Genomic DNA, 18616 nt, shown 5'->3' with positions numbered 1-18616 from the left:
ACAATTTGCCAGCTTAAAGCCAGAGCTGCATCTCACAAAGATGGCAAATCCGGACAGTACATATTTATCTGTAAATCTCTTCTTGAAAGCCAGCGGTGGTCATGGCTCCATGCACACCCTGTCTGCATCCTTGCTGCTTACACCAGATAAACATAGCTCAGGCAACTCAGAGAATGCTTCGGCTATGCATTACCCCCAGAAAGACCAGGGTCTGCTCTTCCTCAAGCTCACACCTCACTCAGACCACTACAGATAAGCCCTGGAGCTTTGCTCTTCTTCCTCCAAGTGACTCCAACCAAGAATCTGTTTCCACGGTGAGCAAAGCATAGTGCAGAGCCCCTCACCTCCTGGTCCTCCTCATCTTCCCCTTTTTACTGTCTCCCGTGAAGACATTGCAAATTGCACTCTGCAAAGTTTTGTTTATAGAGAAATTCCAAGGGAAAAAAGATTTAGGCTTTGCACATTGGTGTATCTTCACATAAGTGAAACAGTGCCCCAGATCTATAAATCTTTATTTCCATGACACTGCTAACATAGAACAGATACATAATTAGTCACTGTTTGGGAGGGAGAAGCCACATTCGGTGCTCCTTTATAAAAGTGATCAACTTGCAAACCTGTCTCTCTGAAATCTCTGAATATAACAGGGTAAGACTCAGAAAACACTGCACTTTCTAGACTCTGGACCCAGATTTGCTGCCACCAGGCCCCATTCAAACCATGCGGAGCCTTCACGAACACCAGGTATCACTGGGGATATCGAGGGGTCCTGCAGTTGCATGGCAGCAAGTGATGCACTTGTGCTGCCATCAAAGGCTTTGACAATATTGTCATAAGTGACCGCCATGGAGCAGAGGGCCAACTTCTCACAATCCCAAACCCTTAAAGACAGCTTAATGAAAACCAGGTGGTGAAAACAAGTCCAAACTTCTTACCTCTCCCAAAGAGGCAAAGGCCACGTTATGCATCTAGCTTTTGAGCTCCAGATTTACAGCTTTAGGATTTCATTCATTACTTTAAATGTTTTTATATCTGATTGATAAAACAAGGAAGAATTCTGGTTTTGTTCTGCTTTTTTTTATTATTATTTTGGTGTGTTTTTATTTTTTTTTTGGCTGCCCCCTCATCTCTGTCCCTCTCTGCTCTAGTCACAAGGACTGTGATGCATAGATTCAACCATCAGGAAAAATGCCTTCATGTTAATCCCTTTCTGGAGCAGGCAGCAATATTCCTGCTGGCGCGGCAGCCTGCCAGCAGTGTGCAGGAGACAAGGCTCCCCTGCTTACCTTTTTAAAAGCTTGGCACAATGTTTGGAAACTAATAAACTGGAAAAATACGGCAATTAGACCGAGAGGAGATGAAGCTGTATCATTGTTTAAACTCACCCAAACCGTGGCTTGAAAAAACAAAGACTGACCTAAGGCAACTGAAATCACAGCTAAGCAGGCTTTATCAAGAAGAGATACAAGGATAATAATAAAAAATAAAGGCCAAGCCAGAGCTTTCAGCAGCCAGGCACAGAAATATATCAGGCAGCTGCACCATCAGCCTGGGCTTACATGTCAAAGCCAGCATCTACTCTTGGAAGCCTGGCCATGACCAAGTGTTGCCTAGAGAACTGCAGCTAACCAGCTCTAGCATCATTTTAATCCTCACGGACCCCAAACCATCATTTTCACAGTCTGCATCTCCATTCTACATTCAGTCCAAGCTGGGAGCCAGAAAATCTCTGTGCATGAGAACCACAGAAGAACATTGGAATGCTTGCTTCTCTTCCAGGAAGCAAAACCGGGGCATCCCAGATGGGTGAAGATCACGGACACTGATGGATCCGAGGACATTTGGAGATTATTGCTCTCACCTGATGCATTGCCCTGGGCTCACTCTCGTACTAGTCCCAAAACCTCATGGGCACATGGTCTGCCTAAACCACACACCCAGCGTGCTACTGCAGCACACAAGGGCATGGCTGCTGCCTGCAGCTTCCCAAAAGCCTGAATTTGCAAGGAAGAAAGTGACAAGACTTAAAACTCCCAGATTTTTCAGAGGGGAGATAAGCTGACTGAACGGTCTGGCCTTGGAAAAGCATGTGACCATTTTAAGCAGGGACCAACAAAAGTCTGGGGATTAATATTTTTCTCTCACCCTTGGTGGTCTTGGTAATTGCATACACGTAGCAGATTGTAAACTGGAGACTTCATTCCCTCACTAACACGCTGCCAGGCAGCCACAATCCTGAAGGAAAACACAACCAGGTCCTGTAGATATTGGGCTCTTCTCCTGCCTCGTGTCCCTGGCGAGACATCCACATGGGATACACACTGTGATGGGCACAGCTCCCAGGGACTGTCACACACGTTCATGGAAGATGGCAAGAAGCCAGCATCAATTTTTTCTGTCTGTGCACTCCTTTTCCACATTTTCAGTTTCTCTGCCCGTTTGATCGTTATCATAATTTATCATCAGCAACTCAATTAGCCTGTAATCACTTATAGAGCCCTTCTAATCCCTAATATCTTTGCAGTATCGTTCTCTGTGTCTCAACTGCATTGAAGCCTTCAACTGTGAAACAGTCAGCTAATCTGGCTGAATTTCTCAGGAGATCTGAGTTACACATTTTCTTCAGTATCTTCCCGTAGGCACTCACAACCTGTCAGATGTGGGGCCAGGGCCACACAGTAGCAGTGAGCAGGAAAATGGCATTTTCCATCCCAATGACCATCAACCCACTTTTGTCACCCAAGATGATCAAATTAACCATTCTAGAGCAGGAGAGAGATAGGAGCACTCAGCCTACATTTTCAGGGTCATCCAAGTGGGGATTTACCTTAAATCAGTAGGCATATAGATATTAAAACTGAATCCATATCCTCTCATGCCCTGATGGAAGCAAAAACCTTCACCTCTGCGTTTACTTCATGGGTTACCCAAGTGTCCTCAAGCCATTTAAAACATGACCTGGACCTTTTACTCAGGATTAGGCTGTCCACCAGACCACATAAAAGAAAGGATGTGAAGTTCTGGCTTAGCAACCCAAAATGCCATCCTCTCAGCTGTCCTCCCAACCACTGTCCTGACTTCTCAAGGCAAATGTTTTGAGAAAAAAGGAGCAGAGTCAGTGCTTTGTGGATTTGGAAGGAATTCCTATTATGCTACAATAATTCTGGTATCTGGGTTACATCTGAAAAAGAGGTCAGACTGACTTGAATTTTCCATGCGTGCTGCCATAGCACTGAAGTCTGTTTCTTCAATTCCTCGTTAGGCTTTTGTTTCACTCACCAGCAAATAACGGAGCTTTCGCATTTACCTTATTAAGTTACATTTGTTGTGGGCACAGTGAAACCAGCTCAGAAACATCTAATTCTTCAGGGATTTTCTTTTTCTTTTAATTGACCTGCTATTTCGTGGTAGAAAGCTGATGGATCACATAGGCAGCTGATTATATTTCCAGTTTCTGTTCCAACTCCTGTATTTGCCACTGCCTCATTACTGATCTGAAGCATACTCTGCATGCAGCCAGCATGACGATAGCTGGGGCAGTAATGTGAAAATGAAAGGCTTTCTCATTTTGTTTTTATGGCTTTTCCACACTTGGGGGTAATTCACCTGCAGGGTAAAACTGCTGTATTTATGTAATCAGGGAACTGCCACATTTTGAGGATTGTTTTGAGGAGGGGATGAGAAGGAGGCAGTTTTGGGGACGTGTTTTGCTAAGTGAATCTATTTGGTCAGGGAATAACAGGGAGGTGGGCATAAATTGGCAGGTATGCTGCACTGCCCTGCACCACAAGCAAGCCTGCAGCCCACCAACATCAGAATAAGAGGAGAGGTATGGCTGTCATTCTGATGCACCTCCCCATGGTGGCCAGTAGTGCACCATGAGAACCCAACTGCTCCTGACCTCTCCCTCTCCAGCACTCCCAGTTGAAGGAGTGAGAGGAAGACAGCACCTCTGGGAAAGCACCTGAGCTGCGCTGGCAGCTGGCGAGCAAGGAAAACGTAGGTACTTTTCATGAAGTAACACAGGGGAATTTCATCTGCAGATGGAAGCGTTTGACTGCAAGCCAGGAGACAGCTCCTGCCTGACCACGAGACATGTGCTGGTGGAAGAAGGCTCAGCTCCATGGGCTGAATTCAGTTTTTTTGGCTGAAATAATAAAGCTCTCACTGAGCAATCATCTCCTAGCACAGCTCTAGGAAAGCTGGCAGGAGAAAAAGAAAGAAGACATTGGGGAGGTGGCACATCCACTACTTTTTATAGTGATGGCTCTGGGAATGTGCTGCCTGTACTAGGTTTTAATTATCTTTTTAATATGCCTGTATTATACAATCTCTTTAAATCTAACACTAACCTGTGAATCTTTTCCAGGTACTGGTTAGCTGAAAAGAAACATCTTTCTATTATTATTTCTTCAACGTTATAAAATAGGCAAATATGAAGAGTTATTTGAATAGGAACAAACCATGCCAAATCCTCACTGATTCTTTTTGCATCTACTCTGAACTTGTACTGCAGGGTGAAAAAGCTCTGCAGAGCTCCAGACTTGCCCAAACAGCTTTGAGCCTGTTTACGAGTTTCAAGACTAATCTCATTCCTCTCATTACAAGCTTTCATTTGCAAATGTTTACTGCTTACATGGAAGTCAGATAATCACCAAGGAGATTCACACTACAGTACATAGCATGGACACATCTGCAAGACCACAAAGCCAAAATGTGCCAGTGGGGAACAGACTGCACTGTTTTGCTCTGCTTTCCACGATATACAGAGAAACTTAAACTTTTAGGAAGATTCCAATGACACATAGAATTTCTAACATTTTTTCTTTGACTAGCTCACATCTCTACCCAGTTTCTGAGCTTGGAAAGCTCTCATAGCCACCCCAGCTTGACAGTGCCTCTCTGACTTGGGACCCCAGGCAAACAAGCGTTGGTTTCTTGAGCTAAGGAGGTAACAAAAAGGTGTTGAAGATGCCCAAGGGGCAGAAGAGAAGACTTTTGAAATGGTACTTACGGCAAGGATGGCAATGAGGATGCCTGCAGCACACAGCACTGCGTCGTTGATTGTCTCCATTGACTTCAGTGGGTACCTGATGCTGTCATCGTCGCAGTAGAAGCCCCGCTGGTAGGGCTGGATTGTGCTTGTTTCAATGATGAGGAAGGGCAACCCAGCTAAAAAGAAGGAGAGACAAAAAACCAAAACCATCAGTGACATAAAGCAAATAGAAACAACCCTCAGGTAAGAGAAAATAAAACCAGAAGTAGAAAAATGCTTGCAAATGACTTGTTAACGTTCCTGATGCTTTTCTTTTCATATTGCTATCTTTCTGAAGAGAAATAGGGTTTTATTTTTTTCTAGTCACTCTAGCCAGGAAAAAGCATCTCCCCTGTTATGGTTATCAGATGTCTGCACTGCCTGGTTTCAGTTAAACCTCATGCATTGCAAATATTAACTTACAGGAATGGACCCCAACAGCAATCCCTCTGCAAAAACCCATGAAAACAAATCTGGCACTTTTCTCTGCGGAGGGCTGATGCTTGCTGCCCTCGGGCAGGACGAGCTATGCAAACAAACACCGAGGGATCGGGTAGCAGCCCTGTGCTTCCTACCTGACCAGCCCCACTAAACTCAATCCATATTACTTTTAGGCCTCTGAAGCCTCCCTCAGCTCCTTCCTCTCTATTTACAGAGTAGATGTATATTTGTGCCTGCATCTGGCCAGCTCAACTGGAGCTCTGCACAAAGCACCAAGCAGATGGGCTCACAAACCTGCAGCCACTGATTAACACACACTAAAGGACACCTCAAGACTGCTGCCTGAGTGAAGCTCCACATTCGTATTATTTTTGAGGAATGCAGCATTGCCTCCAGCCTCAAAGGACAGCACCGGGGCATTTCCCAGTTACCTTGTGCAGGGCACACACATTCATTCCTCACACCTCCATTTCCTCATCCTTACTGTTAAGATCATCACCAAGAAAAGCAACGCATCTCCATCCAAGCAAGCCCCAAATTCCCAAATCTCGTTCGGAATAAATCACAAAACACAATCCTCCTCCCACTCACAGAGTAAAACCTGGGCAAAGCACCCAACACATCACAGTGCAAGTATGTCAAGGCTTGGGCCAAGGCAAAGCAGAAAAACAACGAGTCCCAGCTGAAGGAAAGCAGTGGATGTCATTCAGGTGACAATGCACCGTGGTCCAAACTCTTGGTCAAAACAGCAGACCTCAAGCCCACAGCCTGCCAAAAGCACACGAGTGTATTTATCGACCACCAGCTTGCTTAGCTTCTCTAGGTTTGTTCACCCAGTCAGATCTCTGAGAGATCAGAGGGGCTTTCCTTTATAAAAAAAAAAAAAAGGGAAAAAAAGCAGCACTGGTTTGTTCTAATCAATATTTGTCTATGGTACATTTTCAGTGATCTTAGCTGCTCAATGTAATTTACAAAGGCACTGCATGAGGAGTTAGCATGTCATAGAAGTAATGTTCTCCGTCTCTACGGGAACAAATTTTCATCTGTGCAATCCATTCCAGCTCCCGTTGCTCTACGTTAACAGACTTACCTAACCTAGAATTATCTGGAGGTTTTGTTAGCCTTTAAAAACATAGGACAGCCCCAGTCACCAATTTTCCCACTCTGAGTGAGAGGGGACCAACACGCATGGACCTGAAGCCCTTTGGGAGCAGCCATGGCCACAGCTCAGCACTACTTTCTGATCACCTCCAAAACCTCTGGGAATGGGTTTATCTTTACCAGGGCAGCAGAGATTCCAGCAAGTGTGAAACAGTGAATAAAGGTGTCAGACCTGCCTGTCCAGCTCAGATTTGGTAAATAAAACTGGACACCTCACGTGAGTCCAGTTGATCTTCATTCCACTATTTAACTGTTCTCAGGGATAGCCAGCTTGGCCCTGAAAAGCATCTCTGATGCCAGCAATACGATATTAATAGGCCACTTAAAAAAAAATCCTTAAAAAAAATTCCTTATTTTCCCAATGAAAAATTGCAGCAGAAGAACTAATGGCACTCAGTGTGATCCAATTTCACATGCACTTGAAGCAGCAGCATAACAGTCGAACTCAGGGAGTAGACGTGCCATAGTTACGTGGCTTATTGTTATTCCTCCAGTTCCTCTGGTTAATAGCTTTCACATGACAGGTCTGTAAAACACATGTTCCCACAGACAATAAAATACATCTGAAAGCTAAAACTGGCTTAAAATAAAGTAAAATTAAAAAAAAAGGAAAAAGACAATAGCGTTCCTATACATTATGTGAACCCAGGAATAATAAAGATTTGTTTTCCCTTCATTCATTGAACAGCATGGGGTAGTATTTCCGCATTTCAATTATATGTATGCTTGCTTGCCACAGCTATAATAAGAGTATAACTGACCTATATGGTATACATTTTCTTTAAGTGCACATAGGCATAGTTTAGAAAATCCAATGGTTTTGTTTTCTCTCCTACAAACTTGTGGTTTAGTGGGATATTGCCAATCGAGTCTTGACATTTTTCCAGCACAACGGTAACCTCAGATTCCCCCTTTTTTCCTTTCCCCTCCCCTTTTTCATCATGAGAAACATAAACACGCTCCAGAACCGAACGGATACTACTTAAAAGACACAACATGCCCTTGATTTTGAGGATGGGGTGAGAGGCTGCTCTTGCAGTAGTAATTACCCAAACAACAGAAGACCCCAGCCCATGCTGGACAGTAAATTGCTCTAAAGATGTTCCTCTTCCAAGAGATTATTTCTTGGAGTATGGCTTGCCTACTAGCCATCCACATTTTTTTTTCCTGGTAAGGGGGTTCCAGCAGAGAAGCCTGAAGGAGTGCCAAAAGGCAAACAGAGAATGGGTTTTGCAAAACACGTGATGGAGTGAAGCCTGGAAGAACACAAAATTAATTGTGGAGCAAGATACCTTCAAGATCCCTCCACAAAACACCACAGATTAATTCAGACAAGGAGACAAAGTTCTCTAGAAGTGGGGTATAGCCCACGAACCCCTGGAAAAGAAAGAAAAAGCGATGTAGGGCTATACCACGGAGATCAGGTTTGCCCTCATGATTTCTTGTGCCCCAGCTCAAGACTCTTTTTAGCTCTTTTTAGTGTTTTAATAGAGAAGTTGAGGTTATGCACCCCTGGCTGCAGTGACCTGCATCTACAATTCAGCATCTTCACTCCCTGCATTGGTGCTTGTTTTCCAACCTCTACCATTTTCCACTCCCTATCATAGAACAGAACTCCTGAGAATAAATGAGGTATGTCTCACAAGATGGCAATGATTAGTGATTCGCACTGATCTTACCAACAGACCAACAAGGCAGGAAAAGATGCTATGCTCATTTTTGGATGGTCCCCTTCCTCTGAAAAATGGTCCTATTTGTCCACTCTGTTCGAGGCTACAAGGCAACAGTGTTCTCAGATCTGCTTCAAAATCTTTAATAAAACTGCAGAAGAGCTCCAGGTCCTCCTTAGTGCTGGTATCACCATGCTGAGAAATTACACAGCAGCCAACAGACCACTCCCTAATTCATTGAGGCCCCTGGCATATTCATACACAACTGAGTAACCATAATGCACTATTATCCCCATTTTAAACACAAAGGAAACCAAAGTATAGAATAACAAAAGGTTTAGCTTATTTCAATGCCAAAAAAGGTAAATGGGGCTGAGATCACCTTTCTGAGTTGTAACATCCTTCAACAAAATAAGTTGTTTCCCCTCCCCCCCCCCTTATATAAAAGAGAATTTCTGCTTTAATAACAGAACAAGGAAATCCCAGCTACATGCTTTTATCTAACTACGCTGCAGGAGATCAAATGAAGCTCTAAACCATGAGCATAACAGAAATCTCTCAAGGGCTTATCCTGTCCCATCCAAACCCACAGGAGCTTTGCCATGGGTCTGCATGGAGGGCAGCCCAGAGCAGGTGTGGACACTAAAGAATTGTGTGAGGCACCACAGGACACTGTGGGGCTGGACACTGAAAAATGATGTTGCTTTTGTTGGGAGGAAGTCCAAGTGACTTTGTGACCTCAAACTGCTGGTGTCCTACACTAATATTGGAGGGTTTAAATTTATTTAGCTTCCCATTTAATAAAAGCAATCGAATTTGGAAAACCTAGCACCAAGGGAAAAATATTCCTTTCCTTGACCAGCACCTTTATCAACAGGAAGTTAATAGGCAATAATCCTGGGAAGGTTGGCAGAAAGCTAAAATCCCACCACCAAACTCAAACAAAATGCCTTGCAAAACCCCAGAGTACTCTCTGACCAGCTTGAAAAGTGCAGAAAACCAAAGGAAGAAGAAAGGGCTCAGTGTTGGGTACAGCACTTGAAGCCTTTGAAAAGTTAACACTAGTGTAGATTCAGCAGGCAAAAAAAGAAAAAAAAAGAGGGATAAGCTTTCCTTGGCCACCCATTTGAAAAAGTAATGAAGGGAACAGGAGAGGAAGTGTTTCTGCAGTGACGCACCCATGCAGCTCTCATCTTCCCAGCCCAAGTTTCACCTTTGCACTAAAGACCCTCTCAGTACATTTTGATAGAGTTGGTTATGGTTCCCCCCCCCCCCCCGCCCACCCAATCAGAAAAAAAATCTCTTTAAACGTGTCAGGTCAGGGGAATGTTGCTGGCCATCTCAACAAAGCAATGTAATTTCTAGCACGCACACTGTGATGGGTTTGGCTGCTAGTGTCCAGGCCCTGGGCATGTTTTGAAGGTTTTGGCAGATTAAAGGTCTAACTTAATAAGTAAAAAAATATCATTAAAGAATCTGGCAGGGCTGAGTGGGGCATCTAATTCCTCACTCAAGATATACCACGTAAATATTTGCGTTCCAGCAAGTGAAGGGCCTTCTTTTTGAAGTAGTGGCTCATCTTGGGTACAGTAAACCAAATAAGGTTTGTATGTATCTGTACACATTTCGTAATGCATAAAAACTAGATTAGGCTATGGTGAGCTCCTACCGGTGTTTTAAAGTTGGCTTCCCAAGCTTTTAGAGGAGAATTGCATCACTGCAGATCAGAAATAAAAAAGAAAAATGCATCTCAGCCTTGGCAGCTGCTGCAAGAGTAAACAACTCTTGAAGCCAGTTGACATGTACATACTGATGAAGTTTGGTTACACAAAAAAACAGAAATATTTCCACATTTCTATCGTTTGAGGTACACACTGACAATCACTATATGGCCTGGCAGTACCAGCACCAACAGAAAGAGTGGGGGAAGGAAGGGTAGGAGTTTGGTCAACAAAAACTGAATCTCAAGGGATCTGATGTGTGGTCCAACAACAGCAAGAAGAATCCTGATGCATTATGCTGGGATTTCCTAAAGTCTTGAACAGCATCAGTGAAGTGCCTCCTTCACAACGTTTTCTGACTAAATGTGGATATTTGATGCTCATATATCCACTGGAATTTGGTATATAAGAGTACCTTCTCCTTCATACTTCATTAGCTTCTCAGTTTTAATTGTTCATCATGCCTTGGTTCCAGCAGTGCAAAAGACTGCTCTGGGCATATGCCTGTATTTTGGAAACATATCTAATGTCTTTGTTTTCAAAATAGATTCCCATTCAACTCTATTACAGTTCCACTACTCTCGGCTACACAGAAACATATGAGGAGAGAAAATTCTCAAAACATACAAGCAAACCTGAGACTTTAATGCAGAGCAGGTACCTGCTTAAAGAGAATCTATAAACAAGGATTAGCACATATAGCATTTCACTGATTTGACCTGTTTGGAAAGGCCCCAGGACACAAGGGGTTAATTTCTACCAGAACCAGGATTCAAGTTTTCTCTGCTCACTGTAGGTTCTCCCAAGCATCTTATATTAACTTTCGCTGTTGCCTCTGTCAGCCTGCCTGGTGCCCTTCCTGGCTATCAAGAGGGTAATGTTTCCATCCATTTCTTATTATTAATTATATTTCACCCAATTCATTGGGACTTTAATGGAAACCTCACCATTTTTAGGTTTACTGTCCATTTCAATCTAGATGATGATATCTTTTAGACTTTTTGGTTGCCTTCCCCCAGACATCTCTTGTAAGAAGTAGTTCTCTGGGTTATGCTGGCAAAGCGCCTTCTTGCACCTAAAGAGCATAGGCAAATTAAGAAAGCAGAGAACATTCATCTTATGTATGGATAACCCTACAATATTCCTGACCCCAACGATTGCATGGGGCATTTGAAAAATGCCTCTAAAAGGAAGCCATCAGTGATGACAGGAATGCCACTAGGTGTCTCAAGGTAGAGATACCTGTAAGACCAAAGCTATCATTCAGCAATATAATCTATCCCAACTTTCACAGTAAGTACAACCCAGAGTGCACTCACTGACCCAACCATTCTGGAGAACAGTAAGAGGAAAGTTTTCTTGGTCACAGAAACTTTAAACCAAATGTCAAATTATTCTCATGCACCACAGATTCCTCTGGATTCTAAACCTCTGCAGGAAGCACTTCCTTGCATGGACGGAGCTCCCTGTGCCAGACCTGTGCACTCACTCTCCAAAGGCTCCAGAAGACTGGGAGCACTGCCATTGCTTTTGCTGGGAGGAATACTGCTCTTTTAAGTAGTACCTGCTGCCTATTTCCAGAAGTAAACAACACATACAAAGGAAAACAGAGGAGAAGGGAATTCTAAGTACGTTAAATTTTTCCTCCTGGCAGTCTGGCATAAGCTGATGTATTAAAAGAGCTTTATATTAAAGTGTGTATATATTTTTAATACCTAAAAAAGAGTTGTTAAAAAGAATAAAAGGGCTTATCCGAGACACAATATCTAGAAACATCCAAAATGCAGCATTTGTGGGGTAAAACACATCCAAATCAGGCTAGTCGACCAGTAGAAGTTGGAGAGGTGAATATAAAAGACATTACAAAAAGGAGTTCAGAGCCAGTGCCCATCAAACACTAAATCAAACACTATGGAAACAAAGCCACCATCACATTGTATAGATCAAGGAATAAAACACCACAAAACCCCCAGTGCATAAGGATCTTCTGAGACACCTCGATACATCCAAGTGCTGTGGAAGGTGTGGCAGATACAAGACTGACCTAGGATGACCCAGCTTGAACGGAGAGGGGAAAAATTAAAAACACATCCACAAACTCTGCAACACCCAGGACAAATGGACCATGTGAAAAACATGCTGTGGTGACTGTTGTGTTTTCAATTACAAATGAAGAAAGCCTCTCTTCCTCTGCTGGTCAGTGGGTTTGGGAAGGAGCTCTGCCTTCCCTAGGTCTTCCTTCGAAGAAGGACTCACACTGGCCATGCTGACGTGCTCTGCCCACAGGAGCTCTCAGATTTTCCTTTATAACAAGCCCACTTGACTTCCATACTCCAAAGGAAAATTCTGTGGGCTGCACATCTTGCACTGATGTATAAAAAACTGAGCACAGACTCCTTACTGCAGCTCAGTGCTACCAGACACTACCAGGTACAAGGCACTCTTCCTTGCATAGCCATGACAATCTGTAGGGTGGAAATACAAAAACACAGCCAAAGCAGCGCTGCTGACTGAATCCTTTCATTTTTTAAAACAACAATAGAAGGAGAAAAGAACTGCAGAAATTAAGCCAGCTCACCTGATCAACATAAAGGTTCCTTAAAGCAAAAGCAAAACCCTTCTGCTAAACTTTCCAACTTTCCTCCCTGCTTGCCAGGAGCATCCCAGCTAAGCATTACAGCCATAATTGAACACGTTTTCAGGAGCAGCTTCTCCTTTGCTGGAGGAGGCCTCAAGTAGCTTTGTGACCCCGTTCTGTCAATGTACCTATTGTAAATGCAAAATCCTGCTTTGGATTTGCAGCGGCAGCCACCTGCACAAATAACACAGGGTTATAACTCTGTAACCAAAGACAAGCACTGAAAGCTTAAGAAGTTTGTAGTCCGAAACACACTTCTGACCTCTTCCTTAAAAGTTCACTAATCTCTTTTAATTCATAATTTATTTCCTCTTAATATACTTGCTTTATATAATACTCCCTCCTTCCCCCCCACTCCTCTTTTTTTTTTTCCCCCTGAAGTTCCCCAGGAGAAAATGGTATTACACAACTCCCTTGATTAACTGGAAATGAAACTTTTCCCCCTCAGTAGTCAATCCGGTTGGTACAGTTTCCAGAATATAACTTTACTTTCTTTCATCACTGAATACTGTAAAAAATAAAAAACAAAAAAAGCACAAGTGCAGCTGGAAATGGTTCAAGAGCCCTTCAAGCAACAAGGGGTATGACACCGATGGTCCCCAGGACACAGCCCCACATGGCTGTTCCTGTGCAACGATGAGTTAAAGAGGTGCAGCAGGGCTCCCTCTTTCCTCTCTCTGCTGTAATTCCATGTTATGGGGAGGACAGACCTCACAGGCTGTCATCTTCCTGCCTGCAGAAGTCGCATGGGTTGAATAATTTCAGTAAAAACCATGTGAGAAGGGGATAGTTTTGTGGCAGCAGTCACCTGCTGCAGAGATGCTCACAGCATGCTGCTAGCAAGGGTGGGATCAGTTACCTCCCCATGACAGCTGCTTTGTGGCCAAGAGACACCACACAGACCTGTTCCCTTATGTCACAGTATAAATCAGGCTGTATCCCAACAGCACAGGCTACAATCAAGCTGCTACTGACATAGACTCTGAGGATACAATGTGTACAGTGTTCTTTAAAACCCAAAAATGGATAACTCCCCATTTCCCTTTCCAACCCCCTCATAACAATGCCTGGCCTTGCTGTCAATGAATGTGCGAATAAATTGGGGAAAAAAAGGTTAAAGGAACCCAAGGGAATGGCAGTCCCTTTTTCTTTATTGTAGTTAATTTTGACAAAGACTCCACTGTTTCCCTATCTTAATTTTTTCTTCTCCTTGAAGAGCTTTGTGCCAAGTTGCATTATTCCTCTTCACCATGGTACTGCCATGAAACCCCCCTGGTATGTTAGCTTGAAAAATCACAGGTTTTCATGGAAATCATTTTTTCCTTCAACAACAACTCCCTTTGTCACATCAGGCATGAAAAGAGGAGCAGAAAGGCATAGGTCTGACCACAAAACACCATGGAAGAGTATCCACAACCACTCAAAATCAGGCACCCACTGCCCAGCATCACAAAAACCTGCAGACACCCTCCAAAATCCCTTTTCCCACCTCCAACGCAACCTCAGATCCACACAAAACACTGCACCCCCCCCCCCCCCCCCTTGCACTGCTTCTTTTCTAAGCACTTTGAAGCTTGGGAAAAAGCCTAGTTCTCCCCATACCACTGACGGGCTTGTTTTGAAGGAGGTTTTTAAATGGAAATAGTTTCTTTTCTTGCAGCCCATCATGGCAACCAGAGCCTGCTGGCTCCTTCCACCAAGGCAGGAGCTTGGCAGCATGTAGGGGGTGCCCTCAGTTTCCAGCCTATTTACTGCTCTGGTGAGAACGGCGCCTATAGATGCTCCAGTTCTCAGATCAGAGTTTGGAGGGGCTCACTTATTCAACAAACCAGCCCTTTCTAAATGCTGTCAAAGGAGTGATTTGATGCCTTTCAGTGCTTGCTAAACAAAACGCTGAAAGACCATCGAACTTCAAAAGCCGCAGAAGCGGAGCTGGAGTTTGGCAGGAGTTCATTAGCTGCCTGTGTCCTTCTGTGTGTGGCTTGTAATTACATGCAGACCTGATGCCAAATCCTAATCTACTGAGGGGGACCCATTGACGTGCTGCTGGATGATTCGCAGGTAGCCAATGTTGAGATTTATACAACTGGCATGCCTGATAATGCGTGCATTTCTTTTGTTTTTTCTTCAAGCTGGTCTTCCCCCCACCCCACCCTGGTTTGGGTCAGCGTACAAGTGAGATTCTGGCAGCAAAAACAAGATTGTCCAGCTCAATCACAGGCCACACAGCAGTGGGCCTGATCCTGCTGTCATCGTGGGGATGTGCATGCCCCTCGGTGCACGGGCTAGACAGAAATCACTGGGGTTTTGCTCCCACACTGCAGGCCATCAAAACTCACTGCCAGTTCACCAGGGTCATCTTTCTTAAAAACAGGATGGTTTGGATGGGTGGTAGTAAATAGCTCATTATGGCCCTTCAGCTTCTGCTGACACCCTCAAGGGTTTGTAAGTCAAACCACCCACCACAATTTGCCTTTGTATGAAGCATAATTGGTTGTTTTTGGGTTTTTTTTTTTTGCTCCAAGGAGAAAAACTCTACAATTAAGGTACAGATTGCTCTCTATACTTGCCTTCATTCTCTTACTGTAGATAGTGGATTAGTTATAGCAGGGACTTAACAGCAATCAGAGAAGCTGAGGAAGCAGGTACCTAAAGATTATTCACTTTCTGAGGAATAATATATGTAACATATATTCCTCCTCCAGAGGAAAATAGCAAGTTAGTGGATCAAGGGACCAAAAAAACCCTTCTCTTACTTGAGATCTGCATCACTTTGCAGCCAGCTGGCTCCTGGAGTAGCTCTTGGCAATTAAAACCCTAGGAAGTCAAACAACAGCACGGAAGCTAACCTTTTATTTTCCTGCTTTTTAATTCTTGTCCTGTATTTGATCCCCAAGCACCAACTGTGGGCACCAAATTCTCAAGCAAAGGGGTAGCCATGCAGCCAGTAAAGCACTGAGTTGGAGCAGGTCCCTGCCAGCAGAACCCTTCACTTTGGAGAATGTATCCCAAAGCATGCTAATTTGCCACCACTACCACTGGTTTTCCCATGGAGAGCACAAAATCTATCCCTCGTTTCCTTTTTCTACTTGATGTTCCACTTTCCTAGAGCCAAGGCAAGTCCACTGAATCTCCCCTGCATCTGGTATACAGCATCTCAGAGGCATCCCATCCCCAGAAGAACCATGAAATGAGTAGAACCCAAGATGGGCAACAAAGCCCCTTCCACAGGAAGGCATGTCAGCAGATTTACCCATCATTTCCTACCTATGAAGCACTCAGACTTGAAAACCCATCTCCCATCCAGACTCAGATTTGTCCTTTCTCCCATGGATGCCTGTTGCAGAGAACCATACAACTCCTCTGGACTCCCACTCAGTAAGAAGTTGTCATTGGTTTCAGTGGGTGCTGCACTCAACCCACAGAGACCAATTAACAACCATGACTAGGGACCACTACAATATTTCTTCTTAACCAAGCAAGCTGGTCAAGCACAGGACTTTTTCTGAAGTCACATTTAGCAATTTGCTTCCTAAGAAAGGAGTGAAAGGAATAGGAACGAAGGTACCGGTTTGTTCCTGAGCTGCCTTGCTGCCCAGGAGCCCTTCACATTTATTGGATGTTTGCTGCTGGCCAAAAACAAAGCTGGATGTGTTGAGAGAGAATTTGCAGAACTGGTCAGCCCTGGGATACCCCTGGGAGCAATGCTACACCAGCCACAGGATAACTATGCATTCAGAAATCGTGATTTAGATGTATTATGGATATACATATAATACCCAGCAGCCCTCATTAGCAGCAATTTGATAATTTCTGCTCTTCTACATTTACCAAACAGCCAGCTTCTATAGTAATTTTTCTGACAGTTTTCAAGTACACAGATACCCATGTCTGCCACCACACCCCAGGCACCCCTATTGCCACACATTTGCATTTCCCTCTTTTCATTGGACAAGCCATTTCCCCATCACACTTCTTCCACCACTTCATTGCAAAGTGCCTCCAGCCCTGTGGGATAACTCAGGGCCAGATGAGCTGCCAGCACTTAACCCAACGCTTGCACCACTTTATCCTCCTAATAAAGCTCTCACTGCATTTGACATGACACAGGTTTCATCCAGCCATGAAAGCTCTCTTGCTTATCAGGAGAATTTTTAATTAACTAGAAGGGAAAACCTAGCCCGGCATTTTATTGCTTCCTTGCACTCTGCTTTTAGATGTTTCAGTTTCTCCAGTTTGTATTCTTCAAACTGGATCAGTTTGATCACTGGAAAGCCCCAAGTCTTTCACAGCCACGATAAGATAATTTGGAGGCAGAGAAGCAATGGACAACAAGGAAGATGCGTGATGGGGTGGGAGAAGAAGGCACCAAGCTCTCACCCTCACTGCAGGTTCTGGGACATGGTTTTGTCCTGGCCACAGTTCCAAAACAACAAACAGCGTCTGTGGGGAAGGGTCATAAGAAGTTCAGCTTTCCTCTATTGAAACCATCTGGTTCCTATAAAAAAAAGCCAACTAGTTGGTTGAGATGGTTGGTAGCACCTCCTCCTCACTCTGCTTTTCCTCACATTTCTGTGAGAAGCATGGTGACCATGAGACCATGGTCACCATGAGAGCATGGTGGCACTCAGAAAAACCATCATGTGGGACAGAGCTTCCATGGGCCGTGGTCTACCCTGCTCAGCACAGTGGCAGCAAACCTCACTTTGTTATGAAGAAGGTACCTTGGCATCCATCTCACTCCATCTTTCCTTATCTGAGCCATATGCTTCCTTATGAGAAGCCAGGCCCTCCAACAAAGGGTTTCTCCAGGTCAGAGACATCAATGGGTCAACAGATCCCCCTCCAGCAAGAGGCATCTCCAAACCTGCAGGGGAGGTAGGGCAAGGGAAATGAACCTTTATTTTCCTTCTATTAAAAACAATAATAATCAAAAACCTAAAACTCCTCTTTGTTTCCAACAGAAATAAAAGGAGAGAAAAAAAGAAGAGAGGAGCACTTACAGGCAGCTCCCCAGCCTGTAACACAAAACCACGCTGTGCTGGGAAACCTTACACCACGCTGCATCCAGCTCATGCACTCCTGCACTGCTCACTGCCTCCCGGATGCTTCCCCAAGCCCAAACTGCCCTTGAGAGAAGCCAAGCCTCAGCCTCTGCTGAAAAGCCTCTTTGTTTGGATTCCCTTTCCAAATCAGCATATCCTGAGATTGAACTCCCTCCCACCCCTCTGCAGGGCTTTCTAATGTTCAGATGCCTTGGCAGCAGCCAGATCTGCCAGCAGGTCTGCAGCCCTGTAATAGCATTCAAAACCTTGGTGCTGGGGCATGTACATCACTAGAAACTTTCTTCGCGTTTAAGGAGGGAGGGGGAAAAAAAACTGTATTGCAGAATGACTTCAAAAGGTCCTTTAATCGTGATTTGTGACCAGAGGAGCTAAGTTCTCCTTAATTAAACAACAGCTTTAATCTGCCTTCATTAGGCTATGTTAAGATACAGCAGTAAGTTGCAGCAGGTTCTCAATGGGAAGTTAATACCATTTTCCTCCATTTGCCTACTCTTCCTGCAAATTCTGGGAGACAGTAGTGTTAAACTCATACAAGCCCATCCTGCACCCCAGTCCCCTGCCTCCCTTGAGGTTTGCAAGCACCTTAATTCCGAAATGCCCCAAGGGTGAAGAGACATAATGCACCCACAGAATCCCTGTTGAGAGCTGAGGCCCTGTAGCACAAATGGTAATGAGGCAATAATTCCAGTTACTTGGAGCAAAGCACTCCAGGCCTTGCAGCAAGAGACTATAACTCGTCCAAGAGCTCTCCAAGTGTGCCAGCACCCTGTCATGGTGACTGTGCCAGCATTCAGCCAAAAAGCAAGGAATGGTGCAGCAGAATTCCCCTCCATTCAAGTAACTCCACCAAAAAGAAAACAAATCTCTCTGTGAAACCTCAGAGC

At 44.3% G+C, this 18616-nt stretch overlaps 1 protein-coding gene across 1 annotated transcript in view; it reads right to left on the bottom strand.

Annotated features, from left to right (window-relative positions):
• Window positions 1-18616, bottom strand: part of PLPP3 (phospholipid phosphatase 3) — a 42417-nt gene that overhangs the window by 14114 nt on the left and 9687 nt on the right. The window contains exon 2 of the mRNA XM_065738397.1: window positions 5015-5172. Within this exon, the coding sequence (XP_065594469.1) occupies window positions 5015-5172 (158 nt within the window). The remainder of the gene's footprint in view (window positions 1-5014; window positions 5173-18616) is intronic.

This window comes from Cyrtonyx montezumae, unplaced genomic scaffold (genome assembly GCF_038088225.1).
Source record: "Cyrtonyx montezumae isolate F1298 unplaced genomic scaffold, pur_monq_1.0 scaffold_1, whole genome shotgun sequence".
Taxonomy (NCBI): Eukaryota; Metazoa; Chordata; class Aves; order Galliformes; family Odontophoridae; genus Cyrtonyx; species Cyrtonyx montezumae.
This window is presented reverse-complemented; position numbering and strand designations above follow the sequence as displayed.